The 23916-nt window shown below is 38.9% G+C and overlaps 3 protein-coding genes and 1 non-coding gene across 27 annotated transcripts in view; 3 read left to right on the plus strand and 1 right to left on the minus strand.

Moving 5' to 3' along the window:
• The first annotated feature begins 5357 nt into the window (after positions 1-5357).
• Positions 5358-6426, plus strand: LOC110181296 (protein lifeguard 3). Of its 2 annotated transcripts, none has more exons than XM_020949017.2 (3): positions 5358-5635; positions 5693-5941; positions 5993-6426. In XM_020949017.2, the coding sequence occupies exons 1-3, from the start codon at positions 5519-5521 to the stop codon at positions 6347-6349; spliced, it is 723 nt and encodes a 240-aa protein (XP_020804676.2). In that variant the 5' UTR covers positions 5358-5518; the 3' UTR covers positions 6350-6426. The 2 variants fall into 2 exon arrangements, with proteins under 2 accessions (XP_020804676.2, XP_020804677.2); XM_020949018.2 differs by having other exon boundaries at positions 5386-5635; positions 5693-5937.
• Positions 6427-6735: 309 nt separating this feature from the next.
• Positions 6736-7273, plus strand: LOC110181305 (uncharacterized). Its single transcript, XM_020949026.2, has one exon. It carries the CDS (start codon positions 6843-6845, stop codon positions 7191-7193), a length of 351 nt encoding a protein of 116 aa, XP_020804685.2. The 5' UTR covers positions 6736-6842; the 3' UTR covers positions 7194-7273.
• Positions 7274-8910: 1637 nt separating this feature from the next.
• The window catches only part of Wdr62 (WD repeat domain 62), a 70825-nt gene continuing 55819 nt past the window's right edge, over positions 8911-23916 (minus strand). For 9 of the 23 annotated variants that reach the window (XM_086832664.1, XM_086832665.1, XM_020949028.2 and 6 more), the window contains 18 exons: positions 23244-23335; positions 20680-20923; positions 20404-20613; positions 19814-20233; positions 19025-19747; positions 17683-18959; positions 17289-17611; positions 17080-17222; positions 16743-16787; positions 15253-15367; positions 12396-14993; positions 12090-12185; positions 11859-12007; positions 11709-11784; positions 11566-11640; positions 11253-11447; positions 11034-11190; positions 8911-10145 (listed from right to left, as the gene is read on the minus strand). In XM_086832664.1, coding sequence (XP_086688790.1) covers positions 9947-10145; positions 11034-11190; positions 11253-11447; positions 11566-11640; positions 11709-11784; positions 11859-12007; positions 12090-12185; positions 12396-14993; positions 15253-15367; positions 16743-16787; positions 17080-17222; positions 17289-17611; positions 17683-18959; positions 19025-19747; positions 19814-20233; positions 20404-20613; positions 20680-20923; positions 23244-23335 — 7137 coding nt within the window. In that variant the 3' untranslated portion in view covers positions 8911-9946. The remainder of the gene's footprint in view (positions 10146-11033; positions 11191-11252; positions 11448-11565; positions 11641-11708; positions 11785-11858; positions 12008-12089; positions 12186-12395; positions 14994-15252; positions 15368-16742; positions 16788-17079; positions 17223-17288; positions 17612-17682; positions 18960-19024; positions 19748-19813; positions 20234-20403; positions 20614-20679; positions 20924-23243; positions 23336-23916) is intronic. The other 14 variants (XM_086832668.1, XM_086832669.1, XM_086832662.1 and 11 more) reach the window with 3 other exon arrangements.
• On the plus strand, positions 16348-16418 carry TRNAG-GCC (transfer RNA glycine (anticodon GCC)). Its single transcript has one exon. It is a non-coding gene; the product is annotated as a tRNA-Gly (tRNA).

Below are 23916 nucleotides of genomic sequence, written 5' to 3' on the forward strand. Positions count from 1 at the left end.
CAAAATTTATGCAAAATGCGAATGCGAAACGAAAACAATTATCGCTGCATTACTCGAGTTGCGTTTAATGGGCTCTAAACTGTCGCCATGTCTGCCGCATGACATTTGCAACTTAATTAGTGGCAACCTGCCCTCCCCTCAACCCATTCCCATTCCCATACTCCGCAGGTGGCAGGTCCTGGCACACGCCAATCATTTGCATAGTCCTTTGATCTGCAGCTTGGGAAAGGACAAGAAATACCCATTGAGTCTGGGGGAGTTTGGGGTTCTGGAAGGATCTCCCCAGGATGCTCATAAAAATGCAATAGAAATTTCCATTTGTCACTCTTGATTTTTCTCTTAATTTGCAGATGTCTTAAAGATGGTTTTTATAATTAATATAACAAGGAAAGATAAAGGGTGAAATGTGTAATTTAAAGACAAAGAAATATTTGTATTAATTAGTTATATAGTTGAGATTTCCAGGACGCCTTTGTTTCAGAAAGGAATAAATGTTTCTGTGATACTTAAAGTCGAAATACAATTCAACAAAAAATTAAATCAAAACTTAAACAAACATTGATTCTAATTATTTACTATTTGACAGTTTATATAAATACTTGATAGGTAAGTACAAATAATTATATTCATACGAATGTCCTGATGTTATCCTTGCTGGCTTTTTGGTTTGATGACAGTGGCCTATTGTAAGGCTTTAATGCCCACGTCAAGGATGACGCATGTGATGCCCACTTGAGTTGACATTTCTCTTTTTTCCTGCATTATTTTCCAATGCCCTCCCCTGTTTTTTACCAGCTATATGAATAATTCAAAAAACATCAAATCGAATCGAATACGAAAAGCGAAATCGAGCAATGCGAAGCGTTTTTATTTTCTTTATGCAAATAATCAGATATCCTTTGCTCAGTGACGTACAGTGGGCCCTCAGCATATGCTCAAGCACACCGCCCACTGACAGGACTTCTGGATCCATTCAAATGACACAGAGAGTCTGAGAAATGGAGGAGTTGTGACCAATTTTCGGATGACTTTTGACACCGACTCGCGGCGTCCTTTTGAACCCGATTCCTATCTGCTCCGAAGGCCAACCCCCAAATTGTGGAATGAATGGTGAATGGTCCTTGAGCCGTTGTCATGTTCCTTTTGATGTTTGCCTTATGCACGCCCAGTCGACCATTCGAGTATCCATCTGGCCCATCCAAATCCCAATCCCAATTTCAATTCCAAACCCACAATCCAAATCCACAATCCCCTTCACTGGCACTGTTGCAAAACTGACTTATTTGGCTAATTGAACGCGGTTGGTCGGCGGTTCCTGATCCCGTCCGGATAAGTCATCACTTTTCCACTTTTCTGCCCGCTTATGCATGACGCCTTGATACTCCATTCAATCCGCTATTTTTTGGTCACTCAAATGGATGACATTAATTAAGCTAATTAATGGCTATTGACCAGGCGAAAGTGTGCTTTTCCCTCAGCGACAGGAAGCTGGTAATGAATGGTCCGGTCAGGTGAGAAAAAAGGGAAGAGTGTCAAAGAAAAGCTATGACAATGGAAATTCATTGAGGCGATAGGTTAATTGAAAGCTAATTTGTATTCAGATTCTATTTATTCTATTTGTAAGTAGTACTTAAAATTGACAAACGGTTTTATCATAGGTGTATCTAGTTTTAAAATCAATTAAAAACCACTCTCAGAAAGAAAGCTAATCCCAAAATCAAAAATATTTTTGCTTTGGCAATTTTTGGGGAAAATCAAAATTGTGTATATTTCATAACTAAGCCAAAAATGCATTAATTTCAATTCGAAAGGCGGTCCTATGTTGTTTTTAATTAGAATAATAAAACTGCATACTCATTTAAAATTTAAGAAAATGAAAAAATTTTGCCAATTTTTCACAATTTTTCACAATTTTTCACAATTTTAATGATGTAACCCCTTATTTTTTTTTGAAAAATCGAAAAATTTTCGAAAATTTATTTTTCAACCCGACAAGACTAGATCGATTCGGCTGTTGATGCTGATCAATAATATATATGATTTACAGGGTGGGAAATGATTCCTTCACGAGTTTTTGACTTAATTCTTGTATTAGAATACGCTCTAAGGATAGGTATAAAAACCCTTAAATTATATATTTAAATAAATAAACCTTTCATTTCCGTTTCCATATTTTCTCAGTAATGTAACCCCAAAAACTATGATTACAATTTCCGCCATATTTGCGGCTCCCCATTTGATATACTTGGAAAAAACTGTTTACCCGCCATAAACAATTTCCGCTGGCGCCATCATTTCAATGAAATAAGCATAATATTTTCATGTTTTGTTTTTCGCATATCAATAACTCTTATCAGCACCACGCCCCTCCAGTATCACTCCTCTCCCCCTCCGAAGGCACAACAACTCGAACACGCAACAAGGGGGTTGGGTGAAAATGTGGAAGAAAAACCTCCAAGCACTGGAGTTCGCGGCAAACAATAAAAAAAAGAGGAGGGGAAAAAATTATAATCCAATTCCATTGTCCGGGGGCGAAAAAAAAAAAAAACTGCAGACAACGACTGCGCTTATCACCTAAAAATGTGGCAGGAACAATAAGGATATGGCAGAAGGATGCATCTCCGGAGGACACCGAGGCGAGCGGGGATGCAAGTCGAGCGTGAATCGCAGCGTAATCTCTTCCGGATATGATTACGCCACCAAGTGCGAGGGATTGTCTCCGGGCTCTGTTGAGTTTCGCTGCTGTGACCTATCAGCTTTGTGTCCCTTGGCATCATCTTTTTTGTATCCATCCTGGCATCCTTGTATCCTTGTGGATGCTGCTCGAGAGAGTTTTGGTTCGCAATCTGCTGTGATTACAATTTCTTAAAAAGCTAAAGCTGCATTTTCCTTTCAATTACGAGGCAGGCACCCTCGCACTCGGCACCTCTTAATGGCCCTATATATGTAGTCTCTATATATATGCACATATATGTAAGTGTATCATCCCCTCGTTCCAACAATGTTCATATAAAAAAAAAATAAGAGATACACTTAACCCAAGCTATGTCATTCTGCTCTCGGTAATTGTGGCGTTAATTGTCGACTCCCTGAACTATGACATGATATCCTCCTCCTACTCCTGCGACTCCTTTCCCGCCTCCGCATCGAAAGTGTCCCATGTCAATGGCTCGATGCCATTAGAAAAGAAAAAAATATATATGTATATATAAAATTGAAGCCACGGGGGCTGAAGATTGCGAGCATTATAACATTCTATATGAGTACTTATAGTTTCCATGTCTTTTATGCGAGCCTCGAGGGTAAGGATGTGCTGGGGTATCCGATACACCGGAAGAAATTGAGCTAGGACCCTATTTAAGATGACAGAGAATGGATATCTATAACACCTAAGGATAATCTTTGATGTAAGCCTCGGGCTTAATGATTAATAAAATATGTTCTTACACGGGAGATATTAGAGAAAGAAGTGGAAAACATGCCTCTGAGGAGTATGTTCTTCATCATATTTATAAATTACAAAATATGCTAGTAAATAATAAGTTAAATATATAAATGTAGATTAAGAATCGAAGGCACATTGAGCTTAAAAGACCAATAATAAAACACACATATGTTAAATAAAATAAAATAATCGTTATTAGTGACTTCATTTCATTACATTTCAGTTTATTACATTTCATTTTTTTTAAGATTTCAAAATTCTAGTGGCATAAACTAATTCAAAAGTTGTACTAAACTATTTTAACAATTTTATAATCATGAAAAAATAACATGAAAGAAGAATGTTGACTTCAAGAAACCAATTTTTATATACCCTTGTAGTTTGAAAACATATCATAACTTAGCCAAAAATTTATTAATTTTAAATCAGAAAAAGGTCCTACGTTAGTTGTTATTAACTTAACAAATCTGCATACTCTATTCATATAAAATTTTTTATTTTCCATTTTTTTAACATTTTAACGAATTTAAAAAAAAAATTTTTTAAATGTCGAAAATTTTGGGTTCTACCAAAAACTGATCAATAATATATATGACTTATAGGGTCAGAAATGAATCCTTCAGTTAGTTTTAAGCTTCTGACTGAAGGTATAATACCATTCGTGGTCCGATATTTATCTATTTTTTTTTATATATAAATTTGTTATAAAACCAAATTTTAAAATCTCATAACTAAGCCAAAAATGTATTAAATTCAATTCGGAAACCTTTTCTAGGCTAGTTACAATTAGGTTAATAAATCTGCTTACTCTATTAAAAATTTTAGAATCATAAGATTTTTCCCAATTTTATGACAATTTTAACGATCATTTAAAAAAAAATCAAAAAAATTTTTAAAATTTTATTATTTATCAGAACATAGCTAGATCGATTCGGCTGTTAATGCTGATCCATAATATATATGATTTATAGGGCCGGAAATGAATATTTCACTGCCTAGCAAGCTTGTGACTGAAATAATAACAACCCTTAAGTCTAGAATAAATATATGTAAACCTTATAATAATTAATCAAATAAAACAAAATAATATTAAGTAATTATAAATACTATAAATAATAATGATAAACTTTATTGTAAATATATACAAGTTATGAAATGATAATATTGAAATGATTTAAAACCCACATAATAGTTGACATGAATAAATATTAGATAAATGGCCCTGTAGCTGTGCCAGGACTCTCGTGTCCTTTTCCACCTTTTTATTACATCTGACAAGGGTCAAGGACTTTATCTAGAGCTTTGCGTTAAAAATTCCAGCTTATGTTCCGAACCTTCCTTCGATCCCTTTTCGAGGAAATGCAGCTGACTGGGATCAGATCAAGGGAAGTGGGTGGGATGGCTCAACCCTCGGGGGTTGGCTTTGGTAGTGACAAAGATGATGATGACCCATGTTTCCGGACAGCAGTTGCTCGACTTCCCAGCCAAAGCAAAAGGAGGCGCGAGGCTGGAAAATGATGACAATATGTGGATGTGATGGGATCGGATCGGAGCGATGCTGCCTGCTGCTTGGAAACACATTGAAATGCATTCGAGTCGACGTAACGCGGCTCAATTAGTGCGGTTCAGCGAATGCCAATGCAGCTCCTCCCGCCTGCGTGTCCTGCCTTAGTCCTGCCAGCATTGTCCTGGCTTTATGTCAACTTCTTGCACGCTTATTCACACCTGAGCACAAAACCGCCCCGCAGGTTTTCCCGCCTGAAGAGTCACGAATGCGCCAGCAGCCAGCTTCCGAGGTTTTTCCATGCCGCACTTCCACATTGGCAGCCAGCGAGGCGTCGCTCATTATGTGAAAAGCCACCTCCTAAAGCCATCCAACTTTCCATTAATTAGTCCTGCTTATTGGCAACAAAAAATGTCTTACGAAGTACACACTGAGTTATTAATCAGACTAAGAAATAATAAAAACTATTGACACCATAATGTCTTGTAACTTTATAGAAATGTTAATGCTAGTTCAATGTCTTGATCTCAGTGGGAAAATTATTAAATTTATAGTATAACTTTGGCAAAATGGCTTGTTTCGGAAAACGGAGGGACAGCGACAGGAGAGACAGCGATAGGAGATTGATGATCGAGGATCCGCATGTCCGGCGAAAGTTTATCGTCAAGGTCCTTATGATAGTGGCGGTGAGATATAGCGACTGGATACCGATCACGGATCACGAATCCTAATTCGATTGACAGATCAATTTGCTCTTCACCTCATTGATTGCCTCCATAGTTGTCTTTTATCGGCCGGCAAGAAGATTTTTCAGAAGACACTGGTGGATATTCATACCCGCCTTCTGTGTCTTGACAACAATCCACATTTTGCTCTGCTATTGCCAGCAATTATTTCGCAAGTCACCGATTAAATTTATTCTGTTGGCCATCTATGTCTTGGCCCACACGGTCTTGGTATGCATGATAGTGTCTAGATATCATCCGAAGTTGGTAAGCTCCTCAGAATTCCGTATTCCCTAAAAAACCCTTCTCTTTTGACAGATTTTTATTGCATTTGGCATCTGTACCATCATGGTGATCTTATTGGGTATATTTGCAAAATTTGCTCCATGTGACTTCACAAACTGCTGGATCTTCGTATTTGTAGTATCTGTACTCCTGATGCTACTGGGCCTATTGGCAATATTTTTTAAAATAATGCTGGTGATATATGTCGCTGTCGGTGTATTTGCCTATTCCATGTTCCTTGTGATAGATCTTCAATTGTTAATTGGCGGCAAAACACATCGAAATGAGTACGATGAGGAGGATTATATAATAGCCGCATTGCAGATCTATCATGATATCATAGAACTCTTTAAAATGCTACTCATCTGTATGGGTCTACTAGACATATAAATTAAGAGGTACTTTTGATTGGAAACTAAATCTAATTTTGTAAAATTTAACTAGTAAAAATATATATGTGATAAATATACAAGTTTTTCTGGAGCTGCTGAGTTGTTCTTCAAGGCCTGCCTTTTGTATTTGAGGTGGAACGTTACCACAAGACAGATAGTATCTTCTATTTATCTTAATGATAATTTATAGAGATTTATATATTAGTTCTTAATTAACGTACAAATTATAGGTATCCTAATAAAGTAAAACTAAAAACTATATTAGAACTAAAGAAATGTGGAAAACACTTTGACTTTGAAATACTAATACCTGAATCTCTATACTTTTTAAAGATCATCAAATATATTTTGTTTATCGAAGTAATGCCTGTTTCAACAGTCAACTTACAATCATCTCAGTCTCCCCTTTGAAATCTATTCTATTCAAATATAAATATTCTATTTTGTATAAAATTAAATCAGCAACTTTACGTTTTAAATATCTTTACAAAATGTGCGAAGTACAGAATATGCTGGATGGCCTGTGCCAAATGTTTAGAGATGCCAAGGAGCGTCGTCATCTGGGAATGATAGGAATTCTAGAAAAGGTACGATGCTGTGAGTGTGGTCATCAGAAGCGTTTGGAAAATGTGCGGAAGTGTCAGGCTTTATTATGCGAAAAGACAAAAACATCTACAATCACAGTTCGGGGAATGCTGATTGCCTGCTTTGTCCTGATAGTCCTACTCTGCGTATACTTAATATATGTGGCACGGCGGTACAATCATGTGCGTGCCTATGGATCCAATGCCTGCGGATCCTTCTTGTTCTATAGCTTCAACGATTGTGAAGTGATTTGTTAAAGAGCTTAATTTAGCCATTATGTTTTACTATATATATTTGTTATATTGTTAAAATTAAAGAGCTTCCTTTGCACAATCAATTCTTAATTTTTATTCATAACTATTACTGAGATACACAGCCAGGTGATGATGGTTGCTGGGCGTGTCTGGCGGCTATTGAGCACCTTTCCTGCTCAACTTTTTCACCCGCTCTCATGATTGGGCGCTGCCATAAATTATGCATAAAGCATAAATGCCAGAAAGAGACCAAGTTATATGCGGAGGAGGTGGCACTGTGTGTGTTTCCATTTCAGGGTGAGTCCATCATCATCGAACGAAAGCATGGCCATTCCGTTTTATTGGGTTATTGAGTGGTATGGACGGTAGCAGGACCTTTTCCCTTCCTCTCACACACACACACACACACACACACACTCCCGGAGTGTTGGCCTAGCTCAATATTGACACAAGTTAATTGAAGCCCGACGGCTGCCAAAAGTATCAATGGAGTTCGCCGCATCCCTTAGGTTGTGGGGTCAGCGCTGAATTGAACAACCGACGCGTCGCCTGCTCACATTGTGAAATCCGGGAGGAGAGGTCAAGGGATGTGGAGCTCCATTGTGGGTGTGGGGAAGAGTGGAGTGGACCTTACAGGACTTTTGTTGAAGGTCTTTCTGGTTGTATTTGATAAGAAACCAGAGTTAGCAAAAGGGTTACTACTAATTTTAAGTCGATGAACTTATGGGAAAAGAAATTCAAATATTCAATTACTTTCTTGATATCACATAATCTTATTATGCCTATTTAACGCTTTGCCTTAAATGTACAAGCAAGAAAGGAGCAGCTTATAAAATTTAATTAGCAGAAAATGGGAGAGCTTCTATCTAAAATTACAAAGAGACCTTTAAGGGATCTCTGAAATATAAAAACCACTCCAAATATTTCTGAAAATAAAACGAGATCCTCAAAATCCTACAAATGAGAACAAAATCGACACTGATCTCATTTATAATTTCGTGATTAATTTAAATTATAAATCTGTATTTGTATTTTTCCAGTGGTCTTGGTACTTGGTCAATCGAAGTATTTGTATTTTTCCTTGTATCATATTTTATAGATCTACAAAATCCCTGTAATTTACTCTCCGGATTTAAGTATATCAAAGTCCACCCTTATGCAGGCAGTTTACAACAATTTGCAGGGTGGTAAAATAATTCCTGGCCAACAAAGGTGAGTCTCAGATGTGTGTGACCTCGTGGCGATTACAAACACCTGCTGGGCCAGTCATCTCTCTTTAATAACCTGTATTAGAAACCCGATTGCCAGGGTAATTTTAAACGATCCGTAATTGATGCTTTTCAAAAGAATTTTTCATAAAACTTCACCGTTTCTTTTTCGTCCGATAAACTTTGATTTATGTTTTATTATAAGGCTTTCAATAGAGTTCTTAAAATGTTACACAATTCCTGCCAGAGTTAGTTGTATTAGTCGTATGTGTACGCAGATATTATTTGGTTCTGGATGGGATTGCCCATCCTATATAGGTGAATCCTGGGGCCATATGTCGATTGCATAGGGCAAGATCTCATTGGAATTTAAAGTGTTGGAACCTCCTCAAGCTTGGCTGTCAAATTAATGAACAAATTTAGTACCAAGTCCAAAGGAGTCTCACGTTTTAGTTGTGGTTGTTATCAGAATGGGCTTGATGAAGACAAAAAGTTAAGAATTAAAAACGTGGTTTAATGTTTTTCAAAAATTATGCATTATGTATTATTATTTTCGCTTTGAATTAGTTTGTTTTCTTTTTTTTTTTGTTGTTTTTTCTTTTGGTTGTTTAGTTTAGTTTTGAGTTTAGATAGCATAATTAATCATAAGTGTTGGTTTTCTCCTATTTGAAGTTAATTTTAATACATTTCGTTTAGTTGTAAATTATTGTAAAGTAAATTTTAGGACTAATTCAAGTTCATATCTAGATTTATATATATGTATATGTATAGGTAGTGTTATAATTGTTGTAAATACAATCGAATAATTAACTAATAGAGAATTTATTAAAGAGAACAGTGTGTGTTTGGAAATCTTTCAAATTGCTTCTCACTCGCAGATGAAAAATCCAATACATTTCATAAGCATTTCTCATCATAATTTCATAATTTGTGGCATAAGTGATAATGTGAGAGTAGGCATACATACATAGTATTTTTGGATATAAATTGGAATTTTGGAATATTCAAATTTGACACAACATTCTCTTGTTCTTCTTCTCCTTTGTCTTTTACAATCTCAAATAGAATTCAAACAAAAGGCGAAGATAGAGAAATAAACAAAAATTACACAAAGTAGGCATATGGACTAAGCGCACTTTATAACAATTCGCTTGGATATTCCGTTTCATCATCGCTTCGCCTTAAACTCAAATAACACTTAACACGTACAAAAAACGGCTTATTAAACTTAACATTTACAGAATTTAATTCAAGCTAAACACGCATTTTATTGCCATATAAATTAAATGTTAAAAGAAATGCAACACGCACACGACACAAAAATGTATATATATAAACGAAACAGCAAAAAATCTTAGGGACTTATTACTAAAACAAAAAAAATGTACATTAGCTGTGAATGTTTAATTAATTACAAATTAGTTATTGGTTGCTTCCTTGATTCCTCAGCGTGTGTGTGTCTGTGTGTGTTTCGTTAAATAAATAGGTGTTGGTGTTGGTTAGTCGTCCCCGCATTTAGTCATTTAGTCTATCCTAAAGCTCTACACACTAGGAGTTATTCTCACAGTCATCGGGTTTGTGCTTCGTGCGTAAATTGCTCAAAAGATCGGCACAGTTATTGACCATCATCAGATAGTCTCCATTGTCAGCGCTCAGCTGATCGTGGTTTAGTCCACCCCCAGTATTTCCCATTCCCATTCCCGGTCCAACTCCGGATCCGACTCCATTGTTTGTCTTTTCTGCTTGTCTGGAAATACATAAAAATTAAATTTTTGGTGAGTAAAAGGTTTAATGGAATATGCTTGTTTAAGAGTAGAAGTTTCTATTAAATCGAATTTAGATATTTATATATTAATAGTTAATTCATAGATGTATATGATATTATTTATTATAATTAAACTTAATTTGAGGCTGACCTATAATTCTTAAGCCTAAAAATGGATTAAAATCTACATATATAAATATTTGACGACAAATTAGATATATATTATTTAGGATTGCAAAATATATGCGCGGTAAGTCTATATTCTGTTTGAAATACTGATCCTATGTAATCGCAAAAAAGGCAATTAAATTATTAATAGTTTTCAAATTTTATACCCTTTTATGGTGTTATTATTGTATTCAGATGATAAAAACTTAGGGAAGAAATCATTTCCGACCCTATAAATCATCACAATATTGATTCGCACAAAAAGCTGATTCGATCTTGATAAATCCGCACAAAAAATAAATTTTTGAAAAATTGTCAATATTTTTCAAAAAACGATAAGGGGTCACATCATCAAAATTGACAAAAAAGTTAATTTTTTATTTATTTTAAATTGAGTATGCAGATTTATTAGCCTAATAAAAACTAGCATACGACTAGTTTCCAAATAAAAATTAATGATTTTTTGGCTAAATTATGATCAATTCCAAATTGGAGAAACTAAGCCAATGGGAAACTGCAAGGGTATAAAAACTTTGGCTTCCCAGAGTTAGTCTTCTTTCAATTTTTCGATGATGTCAATATTTTTATGTCAGTTTTTTTATATTTACAATTTCGCGATATCAAAGTTTACTATATTTTCGATATAATATTAATTTTTTCCTGGTAAATAGGTTCATACTCTTCCCCAAAGTTAATCCCTACCGATTTGTGGTGATGCTGCTTAGCATATTCCTGGACATGATCAAAGCATTCTCTAATTCCTTCAGTAGCAGTGAGTTCTTTAGATTCGCATGCAGCTGCATGGCTGCCTGTGTTGTCGTATATAATTTGTTAATCACATTGTGCACTTGGGCTTCGGCTGTAATATAAATAATATTGATTATCTCCTAGTTTTAAATATATTCTCTCAAAGTTTCTTACGATCTGTTCCCTCATATTCCTCCATGGAAGTCACACCGCTCCTCTGTTTGTTGGCATTACCAATGGGGCTGCCAAGCAGCTTGCTCTTGTGATCAAAGCCCAGATTCCTTGGTCTTGGTGGCACAATTGGCTTATTGTTGACCGTATTATTGGGCGTCTCCTCAGAGCTAGAGTCGTCCTGCATTTGTGGTGTGGCTGAATGTGAATGAAATAATCAAGGATTAGTTGGATATTCTAGTTTAACTAGGATTAAATACTATCTTAGGTCTTATAATGTGCATTTGGTTATTATAAGTTCTTTGTTTTTACTCACCACTGCTAAAGTTTGGCGTCTTGCGACGATTGTTATTGGCGTTATTAATCTTGTTGTTGTACTGACGATTGGCAGCTGCAGGTTATATGGAATACAAATATTTATAATATTGTTTATAACAAAAGTTTGTAGTTTATATTTACCTATAGGTCCATTACTACGACCCTGTCCATTGCTGGCACTGCGCAAACGATTGCTGTCCTCGGGCTCTGAGTCGCTCTGCAAAGAAATAATTCATTAAAATCTAATTTATAGATTGTTTTCTTTTTAGTTTATTGTTTCCTTTAACTTACACCCTGATTGAGTACATTCATGGAGTTGCTGGAGGCACCCAATCCTGTCTTGCCCTGCAGACTATTCCTCTTGCTGGCTGATCGTGAGATGTTGCCATTTCGGTGCTGAACCTGAGGCTTTTGTGGCGTGCCTCCACTTGATTTTCCAGCTACAAGAAAATATATATTTATAAATTAAATATTTAATATTATCTCTATAATATATTATAAATTATAATCGAGGGTGCTTACGCTTGCCAAAGTTGCCCATGTGCAGGTCACTCAGCGAGCAGGCGCGGCGTATGGATGACTCCTCGATGGGCATGGGATTAATCGTTTTGGGATTGCCTGAAAATTGGGTCACAGATTAGTTTTTCGGTTTTTGGGTCGTGCAGTTATGGTTATTATTCTCAGTGTTCGGTATGGAGAGTGGGGGCAAAAGGGTACAAAATAATAACTAACTAGTAAGTAACTGAACTGTGGGAGTGCGCAAATGAAGGTTGCGGAGAAAATCAAGAGGCACAACATCAACAACCAAGGCGGAAATGGGGCTCAAACCTGGCTCCATCCTTAAAACAACAGTTGATGGTCCTTTGTCCTCGCTTTCGGCAGCTGGAATTTCAGGTTCATCACGTCCCTCATCATCGGCTCGCACTTCTTTGGCCAATTCCACATCCTGACTGCTATAGATTCCGGTAAAATCCGTGCTTTCTAGGACATCTGGTAAACTGCAATTTCTTCGCATATTTCTGGCATATGCACACAGATCAGAGGCATCTTTGGAGGTCAGGTCCTCATCCTCGGCAGGTTCTTCTCCACGGGCCAGCATATCGAAATTCATGGTCAAACTCTTTACATAGCCCTTCTCCTTGGCATTGCAATTGAAGGGTCGCAGACGTGATTCGGTGGCCAAACGTATTTGTTCCATTTTACGTTCTTCCATTTCAATTAACTTTTCGATAATATCAATCTTTTTGGCTATATTCTGGCATTGGTGACTTGTGGATCCACCTTTTCCACTGATTCTACCTGCATTGTCCAGGTTTTTCCGGTACTTTTCACGCTCCTGCTGGATTTCATCGACCACCGCCTGGAGCTGAGGCTTCGTGTAGAGCTTGAGAGTTTGCATATTCTCTAAATTCTCGGGAGCATTTCCATTCTCCGCGAAATACATTTCAAAACTACGCTCCCCGTAGTCACTGGGCAGGCTTCCTACCTCCAGTTCTGGTGGAGATTCCTCCTCCTCCTCTGCCTCTCTGGCCTGACGCTGCCTCTCCCTCTTGGCACTGGGCGTATACTTGATTTGGGAGACAGTATTGAAACGCACAGAGATCTTTGGCCTGTTCTTTTGCCTCACACTTGTGGCACGTCGACTGCTTTCACTGGTATCGAAACGTGAGACCTTCTTGAGGCAACTCTGGGTGCCAGTGCCTGTACCGGATCCTCCTCCGGCCAGAGCTCCACTGCTCACTGAACTCCTCATTGCCGTTGGTCTCCTTTGCTGATGATCTCGTTCCCTTTGCTTCTCCTTCTCGAATTTCTGCAAATTATGCTCAAATTGTCGGACAACACTGGCCGTTCGGGATTGAGATTTCTGTTGCTCCTTCTGCTGCTGCTGCTTCTGTTGCTTTTCCATGTGGCTCAAGGTGCTCACCAGATTCTGGGGTTTCGCTGGAACCGGTGGCTTGGGTTTGAGGGGTTTCCTCACAAACATCATGTTGTTGTCACCCGATTGCATGGGATTCGAGTTCCTTTGCTGTCGTTGTTGTGCGAAATCCGTACTCAACGATTTGTTAACACCTGAGTTATATTGCTTATTCTTCGATCGCAAAGTGGGTATATTTTCGGAGGCCTGAACCTGAGCTATTCTGGGATAGGTCTTTGAGCTGGGCAGTGGCTTCAGAGGCTCTAGGTTGTAGCCAGTGACATCGAAGCTATCCGTGGCAGTGGTCGTTGCATGATGCTGCTGTCGCATATAGTAATCAAAACTGCCATAGGCATTCGGACTATTCCCATACGACTTTGACACTGGCCCATGGATGATAAAGTTCCGGATGCCAGCGTGTCGTTGCTGGAGTACCTGAGTCACCGCCGTTTGGGGATACTCAAGCGGAGCACTCTGGCAATCACTCTCGTCGGAGAGAACACTCTCCAGACTGTTGCAATAACTACCAGCTCCATCGCCATCGGAGAGAAGGGACAGGGACTCCTGACTCTGTTGTCCAGTGAGGAAAAAGCTGGCACTGGAATGGCGTTGCGTCTCCAGGAATCTTGCCTCATCCAATCTCCTCTGGCTGGCTGCAAATTGTTCCGGTTGCAATATATCCGAAAGGGAGACCTTTCGCTCACATTGATAGAACTCCCTGTAAACATAATACTGAGTTGTCCTGCCAGTTGGCGTGGAATCACCTGTGGAGCCCAGGCCACCCAATCCCCTGAGGTTCGCTGGCATGGAATAGGAAGCCGGTATGCTGCAGGGCTCATCGAGATCTCCATACTTTCTGGTTATTTCATCTATCATCTTTTCCGTATCCGCATGGATCATGTCCAAAATGGTTCTGGCATCATCGGCATAAACGGAATGCCTCTTGGTTTCACCCAGGAGGCAACCTCTTTCATTGCCCTCGGCGGACCACTCCACCTCCTCGTGCACCGGCGACACTGGACAGGATTTGTAGTGCTTCAGGATACTAGGAGTACGTCTATTATTTCCAGCAGGATTTCTTTTCACTCGCTGCTGATGTTGCTGCTGATGCTGCTGCTGGTTTTGGTGCTGCTGCTGCTGCTGTTGATGATGATGTTGCTGGCGATGTTGCATTGCAGATGAGGAGCCAGCAAAGGGTACCCCAGGCGGTGGATGTATCTGATGGACACCCACATGATGGGGATAGGGAGGATAATGCTGTTGAACCTGTCGCATTGTCTGGAAGTTTTGTTGCAGCTTGGATTTGGGGGCAGCACAATTGAAAAACTGCTGAGAAGCGGCAGCGGGAATATATTGCTGATGTGGCAGCTGCTGTTGATGTTGCTCCTTAGCCGGCTGCTGTTGCTGCTGCTGCTGCTGATGTGGATTTGGAGTTGCTGCAGCAGCAACAGTTGTTGCTGTCGTTGTTGGATTTTGGGAACTAATATACTGCAAAGTGTCATGGGAAGCAACTAATTGGGTTAGTCAAAAGTTAACATTTTTTAGGGGGGAATAAAATTCATCAATACACCGTGTTTTCATTACAATTTTGTTCGCAGCACAAAAAAAGAGGAGAGAGCAGTATTCAAAAAGATATAGACAATAGAGAGAAAGAGCAAACAACGGGAGAGAGAGAGAGTTACATTAGCCTACGTGGTCCAACTTGGTTAAGGGATTTATACAGTTGGTCTCGGGACTCTAAAGGATCCCTACATCTTCATTATCTCTCACCTGGCTTGGTATAACGTCCTGGACCACCGCCACCCGAGCTCCTTGAGCCATCCAAATTGGCAGCCAGACTTAGGTCCGATATGCTATGGCTTCCCCGAAGGGGTCTATGGCCTACCTGTTGATTGAAAACATATAATTTGATTAATTATATTGTTTTTATTTTAGAATTGTATGTTTCGTTACATTTTTAAGTTAGTTTAAAAGCAGGGTTTATTTTTAAGTTAGTGTAAAAATAAATAACATGGGTAGATTATGCTGCCTTTGAAAATTATAAAGTAATATTGAATTAATTATGAAGACGATAAAAAGGATTAGAAAATGTTTTCTAGAAATCATTCATTTAAGAAAACCATGAAAATTAAGGAGCATGAGGATTTTGCCACTTATTAATAAGACTTTAAAAAATTATGGAGTTAAAATTTAATGTTAAATTTAAAAGCAACCCAAATTGGTATGTTCGCTTGAACCTTGATGAAATAAAGTTTAAATATTAATCCGCTGAATAGAATGAAATAGAGAATATTATTATTAATTATCAAGGAAATCAATATTATTATTTCCTTGATTGTTATTAATTCTCAAGGAAAAACAATACAACATTTTATGGAATTTAAAAAATGTTATACAATCATGAAAATTAAGGGAGTTTTAATGCTTAAAATTTAAATTGAATGTTTAATTTGAGCTCATTTAAAAGAGTTGAATCAAATATCTATTACATTTCTTTATTAAATATATAATGGTTGTAGGAGCGTTGTTTTTTTATTTTTAATATAATAAATCTATTAATTTCAATGTATAGTATTTATTTAAGAGCTAAACTCAACCTTTGGTTGTTTGAGTGAACTGAATGGAATGAGTGTTACTAGTTTGAGTGGTTTTTCTGGCTGCTCAGCTGGTTTGAGTGGAAGTGGTTTAGTGGGAAGCAACATCTTTGAATGACTCGAAGCTTATCTGACTAAGCAAGTTTTTTCTTTAGTCGCTGCTAGTTTTGGGTTATTTGTAGACACAGCTGATATTTGGGATAAGTAAGTGTGTGTGGATATGACAGAAGATGTGTGGCAAGTTGGGATTTGGTTTGGGTTACTCCACCAAGCATCGGTGGTTCAGTGGTAGAATGCTCGCCTGCCACGCGGGCGGCCCGGGTTCGATTCCCGGCCGATGCAAAATTACTTTTTTCTCTTTTTACTTTTTACTTTAAGAGCATTTAAAATATTTATAAACATTAATTTACGCAAGAGTTATGAAATTATTATTATGCTGTGAGTTTTTCTTTTAATTACATTCACTTTTTTGGCATTTGAATTGAAGTAAATGTAGGAATTTATATTGAATTGGTTACTTTAGTTAATTTCAAGATCAGAAATATCAATTTAAAATTATATAAGGCTAGTATTTGTAATTCAGATGGTTAGTTTGTAAAGCTTTATGTACAATTCAGAAGAAGCGTCCTTATAAAACTGAACAACAGTCTTTTAATATAGGCTCACCTCGACTATAGCATTCAACCTTTGGTTGCCAGTTTTGCGGGTACCCTAAACACAACAACCACACACACACATTGAGGGCAAAGATTTAATTTGTATTTTTTTTCGTTTTTAGGGTGCATGTGTTGGGTGGGGTTTTGTTTTGGGAGGAAGTTGGACACAGACCAGACACCGAAAAACAAATAATGGGGACACACATAAAAAATACAGAAAAAGAACAACAAAAAAGAAAGAGTATAAATTAAAATGGAGGAACATAAAACTGGGAGTAAAACGGAAATCCGTTGAAATACCAAAGAAAAAAAAACCAGTAAAGTAAAAGACCTTGACCCCCACTTACATTCTCCAGCTGCTGCTTGACCTTGTTGATGACCTGCAGCAGTTCCTCCTTCTTGGTGCTCGTATACGATTTGGTAATTGTGGGCGGTGCCGCCACACTCTTTCCATTCTCCGTGTTGTGCTTGGCACTGATGCTGCGTCGACCTTGGGAAAGAGTAGAAGTCAAGTGATTCTATATATATATATTGAGAGTTGCTATTGAATTCTTACTGCTTGTGCCCCTTTCCATGGGCGAGGTTAATCCCGGTCCCTCTGGCAGAGCAGCATGCAGGAAGCTATTGTTGCTCTGTGGCAGATTTTCCGAGCTACCGCCCAGCGTGGAGGCCAGTGAACGTTCGGCATTTTCGGCACTGGGCGTGGAGCCTTCGTCCTCGGTGTCTGAGGTTCCAGTTCCGGTTCCGGTGCTTGCCGTATGCGAACTGCCATTTCCGCTAAGACCCGAGGTGGCCAGCTGAAGGCCTGACTTTTCGAACTTTGATCGGCGCATTGATTTGCGCAGCTCCTCCTCATTCATGGCCGTTACCTTGAAGTCGCTGTGGGAATTAGAGTTTAAATTAATATATTTATAACTTGATTTAATTATAAACTTATCATTTGTACTCACGTTGGCGTGCTGGGTGCCAGGTTATTGTAGAACATGCCATGATCTGAGCTTGTTCTCTCTCCATCTGAGATGTCTTCCACATCGCCATCATGATCATGGGTTTGGGTATCGAAGCGCAGGCCTGGCTTACTCCGTTTATCCGGCAACTGGAGTCTCTGCTGCTGCTGCTGCTGTTGCTGCTGACCAGACCCACCGGATCCAGCTGTAATGGCACCATTGGTGGCAGAGACAGCCAACGAGGAAACGGAGGACACTGTGACTACTGTTCCATTGTTGCTGCTGCCAATAAACTTGAGTTCGCCCCTTCGGGTCTCCATTCCGGAATCAATGGAGGAATCCTCACTCAAGTAGGTTTGATTATACATAATGTCCTTGGAGGAGGCACTGTTATAATCAGATGTCTGGACATTTACGCCACTATGACCACCCACCGAGGAAACCGTGCCCAGGGGGCTCTCCGAATTGGATCGAAGGTCATCGGCGGTTTCCAACTGACTGCTACGCTGGGACCATCTCCCACGGGGTCTGGGTGCCATTCCCGAGAGCTGTTGACTCGGTGAAGAGCTTAGATTGCCCATTGAGGAGGCAGCCTGTAGGGCAGCCGGCAAATGGGATCCAACACCACCTCCTCCGCTGGGCGTGGGTATGGATAGAGCGCCGCTATCCGAGTCTCCAGCTGCCTTTCTCATCGCCCACTGTGGCAGTTGACCCACGTCCGAGAAGCGCTCGGTTACCCCGAACTTGGGTTGCTCCATTTCACTGGTCGGTGATTCCATGACTATGCCATCCTGTGGCGATAGCGGAGCCAGTGGACGGGGCAACGGAGCATGACCCGATCGGAGACGCTGCTGTGACATCCGTGCCTGCATGGTCACAATCATATCGTGGGGCACCTGCCAAATGAAGATGCAGCCATCGCCACTCGCCGATATCAAGTGCCTGCAGTCGTTGGTGAATTTCAGACCCGTGACTAGCTCACTGTGTCCATACATCCTTGCCATGCACTCGCTGGAGTAGTAATCGTAGACAGCCAGGGTCTTATCCGTGCAAGAGGTGGCCACATAGATGCCACTGGGATCCAGACTGAGTTTGATCAGACTGCCCTCATCCGAGTGCGAACCCTTGAAGGTTTTTGTCTGCTTGGCATTCTGAGTGCCATAGACGCGCACATTGCGATCCTGGCAAGCGGTCAGAATGTGCTTGGAATTCGAGTCTACTTCCATGTCGTAGAGGGTTGTCTTCCCAGAGGTGTTGGTACCCCGCATGAAGATGTTACCCTGTTGGGAGGAGATACGTTTAATTATTTATTTGAATATAAATCAGTATACAACCAGGCACTCACCTGAAAACTCCTAAACATAATTGACTTGTCAGCACCGCAGCTTATCATCTGGAAATTGAGTCCGGCGCCCACAAATTTAATGGACGTAATCGAGGAGCTGTGATCGTCTAGCGTCTGCAGCAGCAGGTAATTCTGGGCCACATCAAAGACATGGATAAGGCGATCCCTACTAGCACTGGCCAGCAGCTTTCTCTCGATCTTGTCATTGGAATATTCCAGGCACAGCACCTCCGACTCATGGGCTTCAATGGTGGTCAGCAGGCGCAGGTTAACCAGATTATATACCCGAATATTTCCACACCTATCTCCACTGGCCAAGTGCTGTAGCTCTGGACTGATTTTGATGCAACGCACACCATTCCTGCCATCATAAGAGGAATTCCCTGCCTTATCAAACAACGATGAACCCTGATCCTTGATGAACTGCAACTCCTCATCGCTGTAAACGATCTTTAGCAGCTCTTTGGAGTAAATGTTCTTCCGGTAAATATCATTATTGGTACACCCATCCAGACCCCAAACACGAATCGTATCGTCCGAGGAGCAGGTGACAAAGCACTCCTCCGGCAGTGTTTGCGATGGCTCCCGCTCCACATTATATGGCACAGTCTCCACGCCCCAAATGCACGTGGAGTGATAGAGGAACGAGTGCGATTTGCCCACGCGTGAGATATCACGAAGATCCCAAATATACAGCGAATGATCGTTGTAAACGCAGCTCACCTGGTGGGAAAATCAAAAAGAATTAGTATTTGAATAAGAAACTTTGCTACTACAAGACCTCCTCACCTTGGATCGCTGCTCGTCAAATACCATGGCGATGCAATCGGGAAACTTGGCCTGCTGTGGCACCGACATAATATGGTTTATTTGGATGCCCTGGGCCACATCCACGCCCAAGTAGTGGGTGCGTGGCAACGTGGTCACGTACTCCAGCGTCTCGGCGTTGAAGATGCGGATAATGGACTCGGCACAGCCGACGAGTATGAAGCGCTCGTTGACGCAAATACAGTTGGCATTGGTGGTGCGGCACTGCACCCACTTGTCCAGCAGGCGGCGTGAACTGAACTCCACCAGATGGCCTTGCCGCGTTATGGCATACGTGCTCTCCGCACACACACCCTTGCCACAGGCCACCGCACAGAAGTCGTTGTCCCGCAAATCACCCAAAATGGCGCTGCGTCCCATCAAGGGAATGGGATCCTTGTACTGCAAAATAGAGGAATGAGTTTAACCATTAGCCATGACCTTTACATGAAAGTAATTCATAAAATATGCAAGAGAGTAAAGAGTTCTTTGCATTTCAAATCGGGAAAATCTTTAACATTTTCCTTCCTCTTTTCCCCTCTTAATTAATACAATATCAAGTACGGACTTACCTTTCTGCCTCCTTCCAAATACCAGTATTTGACATGACGATTACCCACGGTCACAAAGTAACCACCGTCTTCGGAGAAACATACTGCTGCCACCTTGGAGCTAATCTTATTCGAGGCCATCTTAAGGTTGGCCCGCCAATCAAACACATTGACAATCATGTCATGCTGCGAGCCCACCGATACCAGGTACTTGCCCGTGGGCGAAAAGGCCTGCAATTGAATTAATATTTATTTAATAAAAGGATATTTAAGGTGTTTTCGTTAGCAAGGACTCACCACACAGGTGACGGCATATTTGTGATCCACAAATTCAGCCACCACACTGCCACCGCTGCAGTGCTCCAGTGCTCCATTCGGGGTCTCCAGCTCCCAGACCTTGATGGCCGGATTTATGCCACATTCCCCGGTGGCCACATATCGCCCGCAGCGTGAAAAGGCCACGGATGTGAATGCTTTGCGGGAGGTGTTGACCAGGTAGGCCTGTGTCTGGCGTTTGGCATTGAATAGCACCACGGTGCAGCTGCAAAAATTACAATAAATAAATATATATATAAATAAAAGTTAAGGTATATATTTTCAAGTATGAGAAGTTAAAAAATTAATTTAAAAGTATAAGAAATATACATGTTTTTTTTTAGCTTAATTCAAACTCATTTTGAAAGTTTAAAATGTAATATATAAAATGATTTTATAGATGTATAATTGTTTATGTTTCTAGTTCATTAGAATCATTGATCTTGATTTCAATTTAAAATCTCTCTTTAACTTTCTGACAATTTGGCCTTGAACCTCATAAAAAAAAGTATTTAATTTATTATTATATTTCCAAATACTTAAAATTCCAGCAATTTATCTTGACCTTGCAATATGTCATTTAACTTCGTTAGTCATTATTAATAAAAGAACCCTATTAAAGTAATTTTAAACCACTATTAAAATATCAATCAATGGATATATTAAAATATAATTACTAATTTGCATGATGCATGATTTTTTTACTCAATATAATCGGTAAAATGATATATTAAGAATCGGAAAATCAATAAAAAAAAGGAAACAAAAGCCATAAATTATTAAAAAAGCACAACTGTTATTGCTTAGCCAGATGTTGGTATTAAAAGTAATTTGTTATTGTATTTCTTTTTTTGATATCAAAGAATATCTGGTTTCTGTGATGATTCAATGCCAAGTTATAAACAATTCTGAGAATGAACTTTTAATCTAAGAATACAAAAGAGGTTTAATCGAAAGACAAAATATGGTAGTTTAATAATTTTACTGACTAAGGAAATTGTGAAGAAATAAACATAAATAAATCTATAACATTTTATATTGATTCTATTTGTTTAAAATGAAATTTATATTATTTTAAATTCTTTAGTTATGTTTAATAAGTATCTTAATAAAGTATGTCTTCTTTTTTCCCCCTATGTGCATTTTTCATGTTTAAATCATTGAAATATCTTTGTATGCAGGACTTTTTATGTAACCTCTTTTAATGGGGCTTAACTTTCAGTCACGATTCCCCAAATTAATTGTCCATCTTTATCTATAAAACCAAGCACGTTAACAGTTTTATTTCCGCCCAATCCATTGCATTTATCTGCTTCCCTGTTCCCCCAACCATTTAAAGTCCTCCTTGACCAAGACAGGCAGTAAAGGCATTCTCCGTTTGCTTTTGCATTTAAAATGCCCAAGGATGTAGGTCCTGCCCAGTTCACATCGTTTCCATTTCGTTTTACTTTTCCGACCCGCCACCTTCAACCAGTAGATCCTGGCACCGTTTAACCCTCTGATGCCAGAAGCTAACTGCCTGCCCGGCTTAATAATGAGCTCCTGTTTGGCCGCCTCCTTCCCGGTTTTATTTTTCAGTTGTTTGCCACTGTTGCTCGGTTAATGAGAGCATCACGCCCACATCTTTTACCTATACACTATCAAAAGGGGTATAGAGGAATTTTAATAGAGGTAAACTATCCTTTTCTTTAAAAATTGAGCAAAGGAAAAACCTCTTGAAATAAGTAGTAAATTAAATAGATTTATAATAATGCTAGAAATAAGTTTTTAAAAAGTTGTAATCTTCATTAAAGTGCATTTAAAGCTCATTATCAAGCTTGAAAAAATATTCCCACCAGCATTTGCTATTTATTCTTGCCTACAAATGGCCCTATGCACACACATGTGTGTGAGCCAAGAATAAAAATATACAAAAAAAGAAAACTTTTGCAATGCAATGCAAGCGTAAATATGCACTTTCTGTTAATGCATATAATTAGTAGAGTTCCTCAGCTTAATTCGCTTTAATTGAAATGTTGTAAGTACAAAGAAACAGGATTTAAAAGAGGATAAAGTGAACTTTTGGCAAAAAGTTAATTGCTCTGGATTTTGTACTTATCAAGCATCAATGGAGATACTCATTTCCTTTACTGTCATTGATAATAATAATTATTAAGCTTATTACGTATACGCCATGGTGTGCCAAGTAAATATTCAGTGGCATATATGCAAATCCTCGGCACTTGCATTGGACATTAAATGTGCAAGTTGCTGACATTATGTCACACATTTTTCCACTACCACTTTTCCCCCCTCTCTCTCTCAGCTGTCACGAATTTTCCAGTCATATTTCTGGCAACGAGATGGAAAAACTCAGCCATGTGTGACAGTTGAGAAGAGATTTAATCAACGGATTTTCATTGCGAATTATATTTCGGGGGCAGGCTTAAAGCTGAACAAATTTAAGGGAAATGGGCTGCCACAAAATGATTTCCTTTCCTCAACTTGGGTTCATATATAACCCAGATTTATATAGTATATATACTAGTATAGTATGTGAAACTTACCCAGCTGGATATGCCAGCAGGCCGCTGACTGGGGACACATCCAAAGCCGCATTGCTGCACACAGTCAGGCCCAGGACTTTTTTGAGTTTTATCTGCAAGCAAAAAAGAGAACATCATGCCATTAGATATTACATCATGTTAGCTTAGTTCGTGTTTTTTTCCAGCAAGGTCGTTCATCGCTTATAATATTTGCCTAAAAAAATAAGAAAGAAAACTAAACGAAGACAACTTGCTGTGTGAATTGTTAACGCACACAATTCGCACATTTATCAGCCGTATGTTTACACATGAAGCCCAACCTTTTGCGATTTACATAAACATAAACAAAAACAGAAATTGCCTCAACATGTTAACATGATTTTCCCAATGATTGCTATACGTTTTTCATTTATGGCAAATATATATTGACAAGCTATATAGCGGAGTTTTATATTATTCAATAAGGAGAGAAAGCTTGCACTGAATTGCGTTAATAAAAAACTTTAAATTAATTACCAAAATGTATAATGAAACTATCTTAAAAGTTGAGAGAACCGATTTAAGGAGGGGAAATTTATAACACTTATAAAAATTCAAGGAAATTAATGTATGTATGATAAAGCTTTCAAGATAAATCTTTCAAATACATATACTTTCATTAATACTTTTAGTAAGTTTTTGTATTTAGACACGT

This window comes from Drosophila serrata, unplaced genomic scaffold, assembly GCF_035046125.1.
Source record: "Drosophila serrata isolate PLE 108 unplaced genomic scaffold, ASM3504612v1 contig_249, whole genome shotgun sequence".
In the NCBI taxonomy this organism is placed as follows: Eukaryota; Metazoa; Arthropoda; class Insecta; order Diptera; family Drosophilidae; genus Drosophila; species Drosophila serrata.

Excerpts from the sequence above, each read along its gene's own strand:
- LOC110181296 (XM_020949017.2), top strand. The coding sequence starts at position 5,519 with ATGGCTTGTTTCGGAAAACGGAGGGACAGCGACAGGAGAGACAGCGAT. Across the intron at positions 5,636-5,692 it reads AGGTCCTTATGATAGTGGCG|ATCAATTTGCTCTTCACCTC; the intron begins GTGAGATATAGC and ends TTCGATTGACAG. Across the intron at positions 5,942-5,992 it reads CTAGATATCATCCGAAGTTG|ATTTTTATTGCATTTGGCAT; the intron begins GTAAGCTCCTCA and ends CTCTTTTGACAG.
- LOC110181305 (XM_020949026.2), top strand. The coding sequence starts at position 6,843 with ATGTGCGAAGTACAGAATATGCTGGATGGCCTGTGCCAAATGTTTAGA.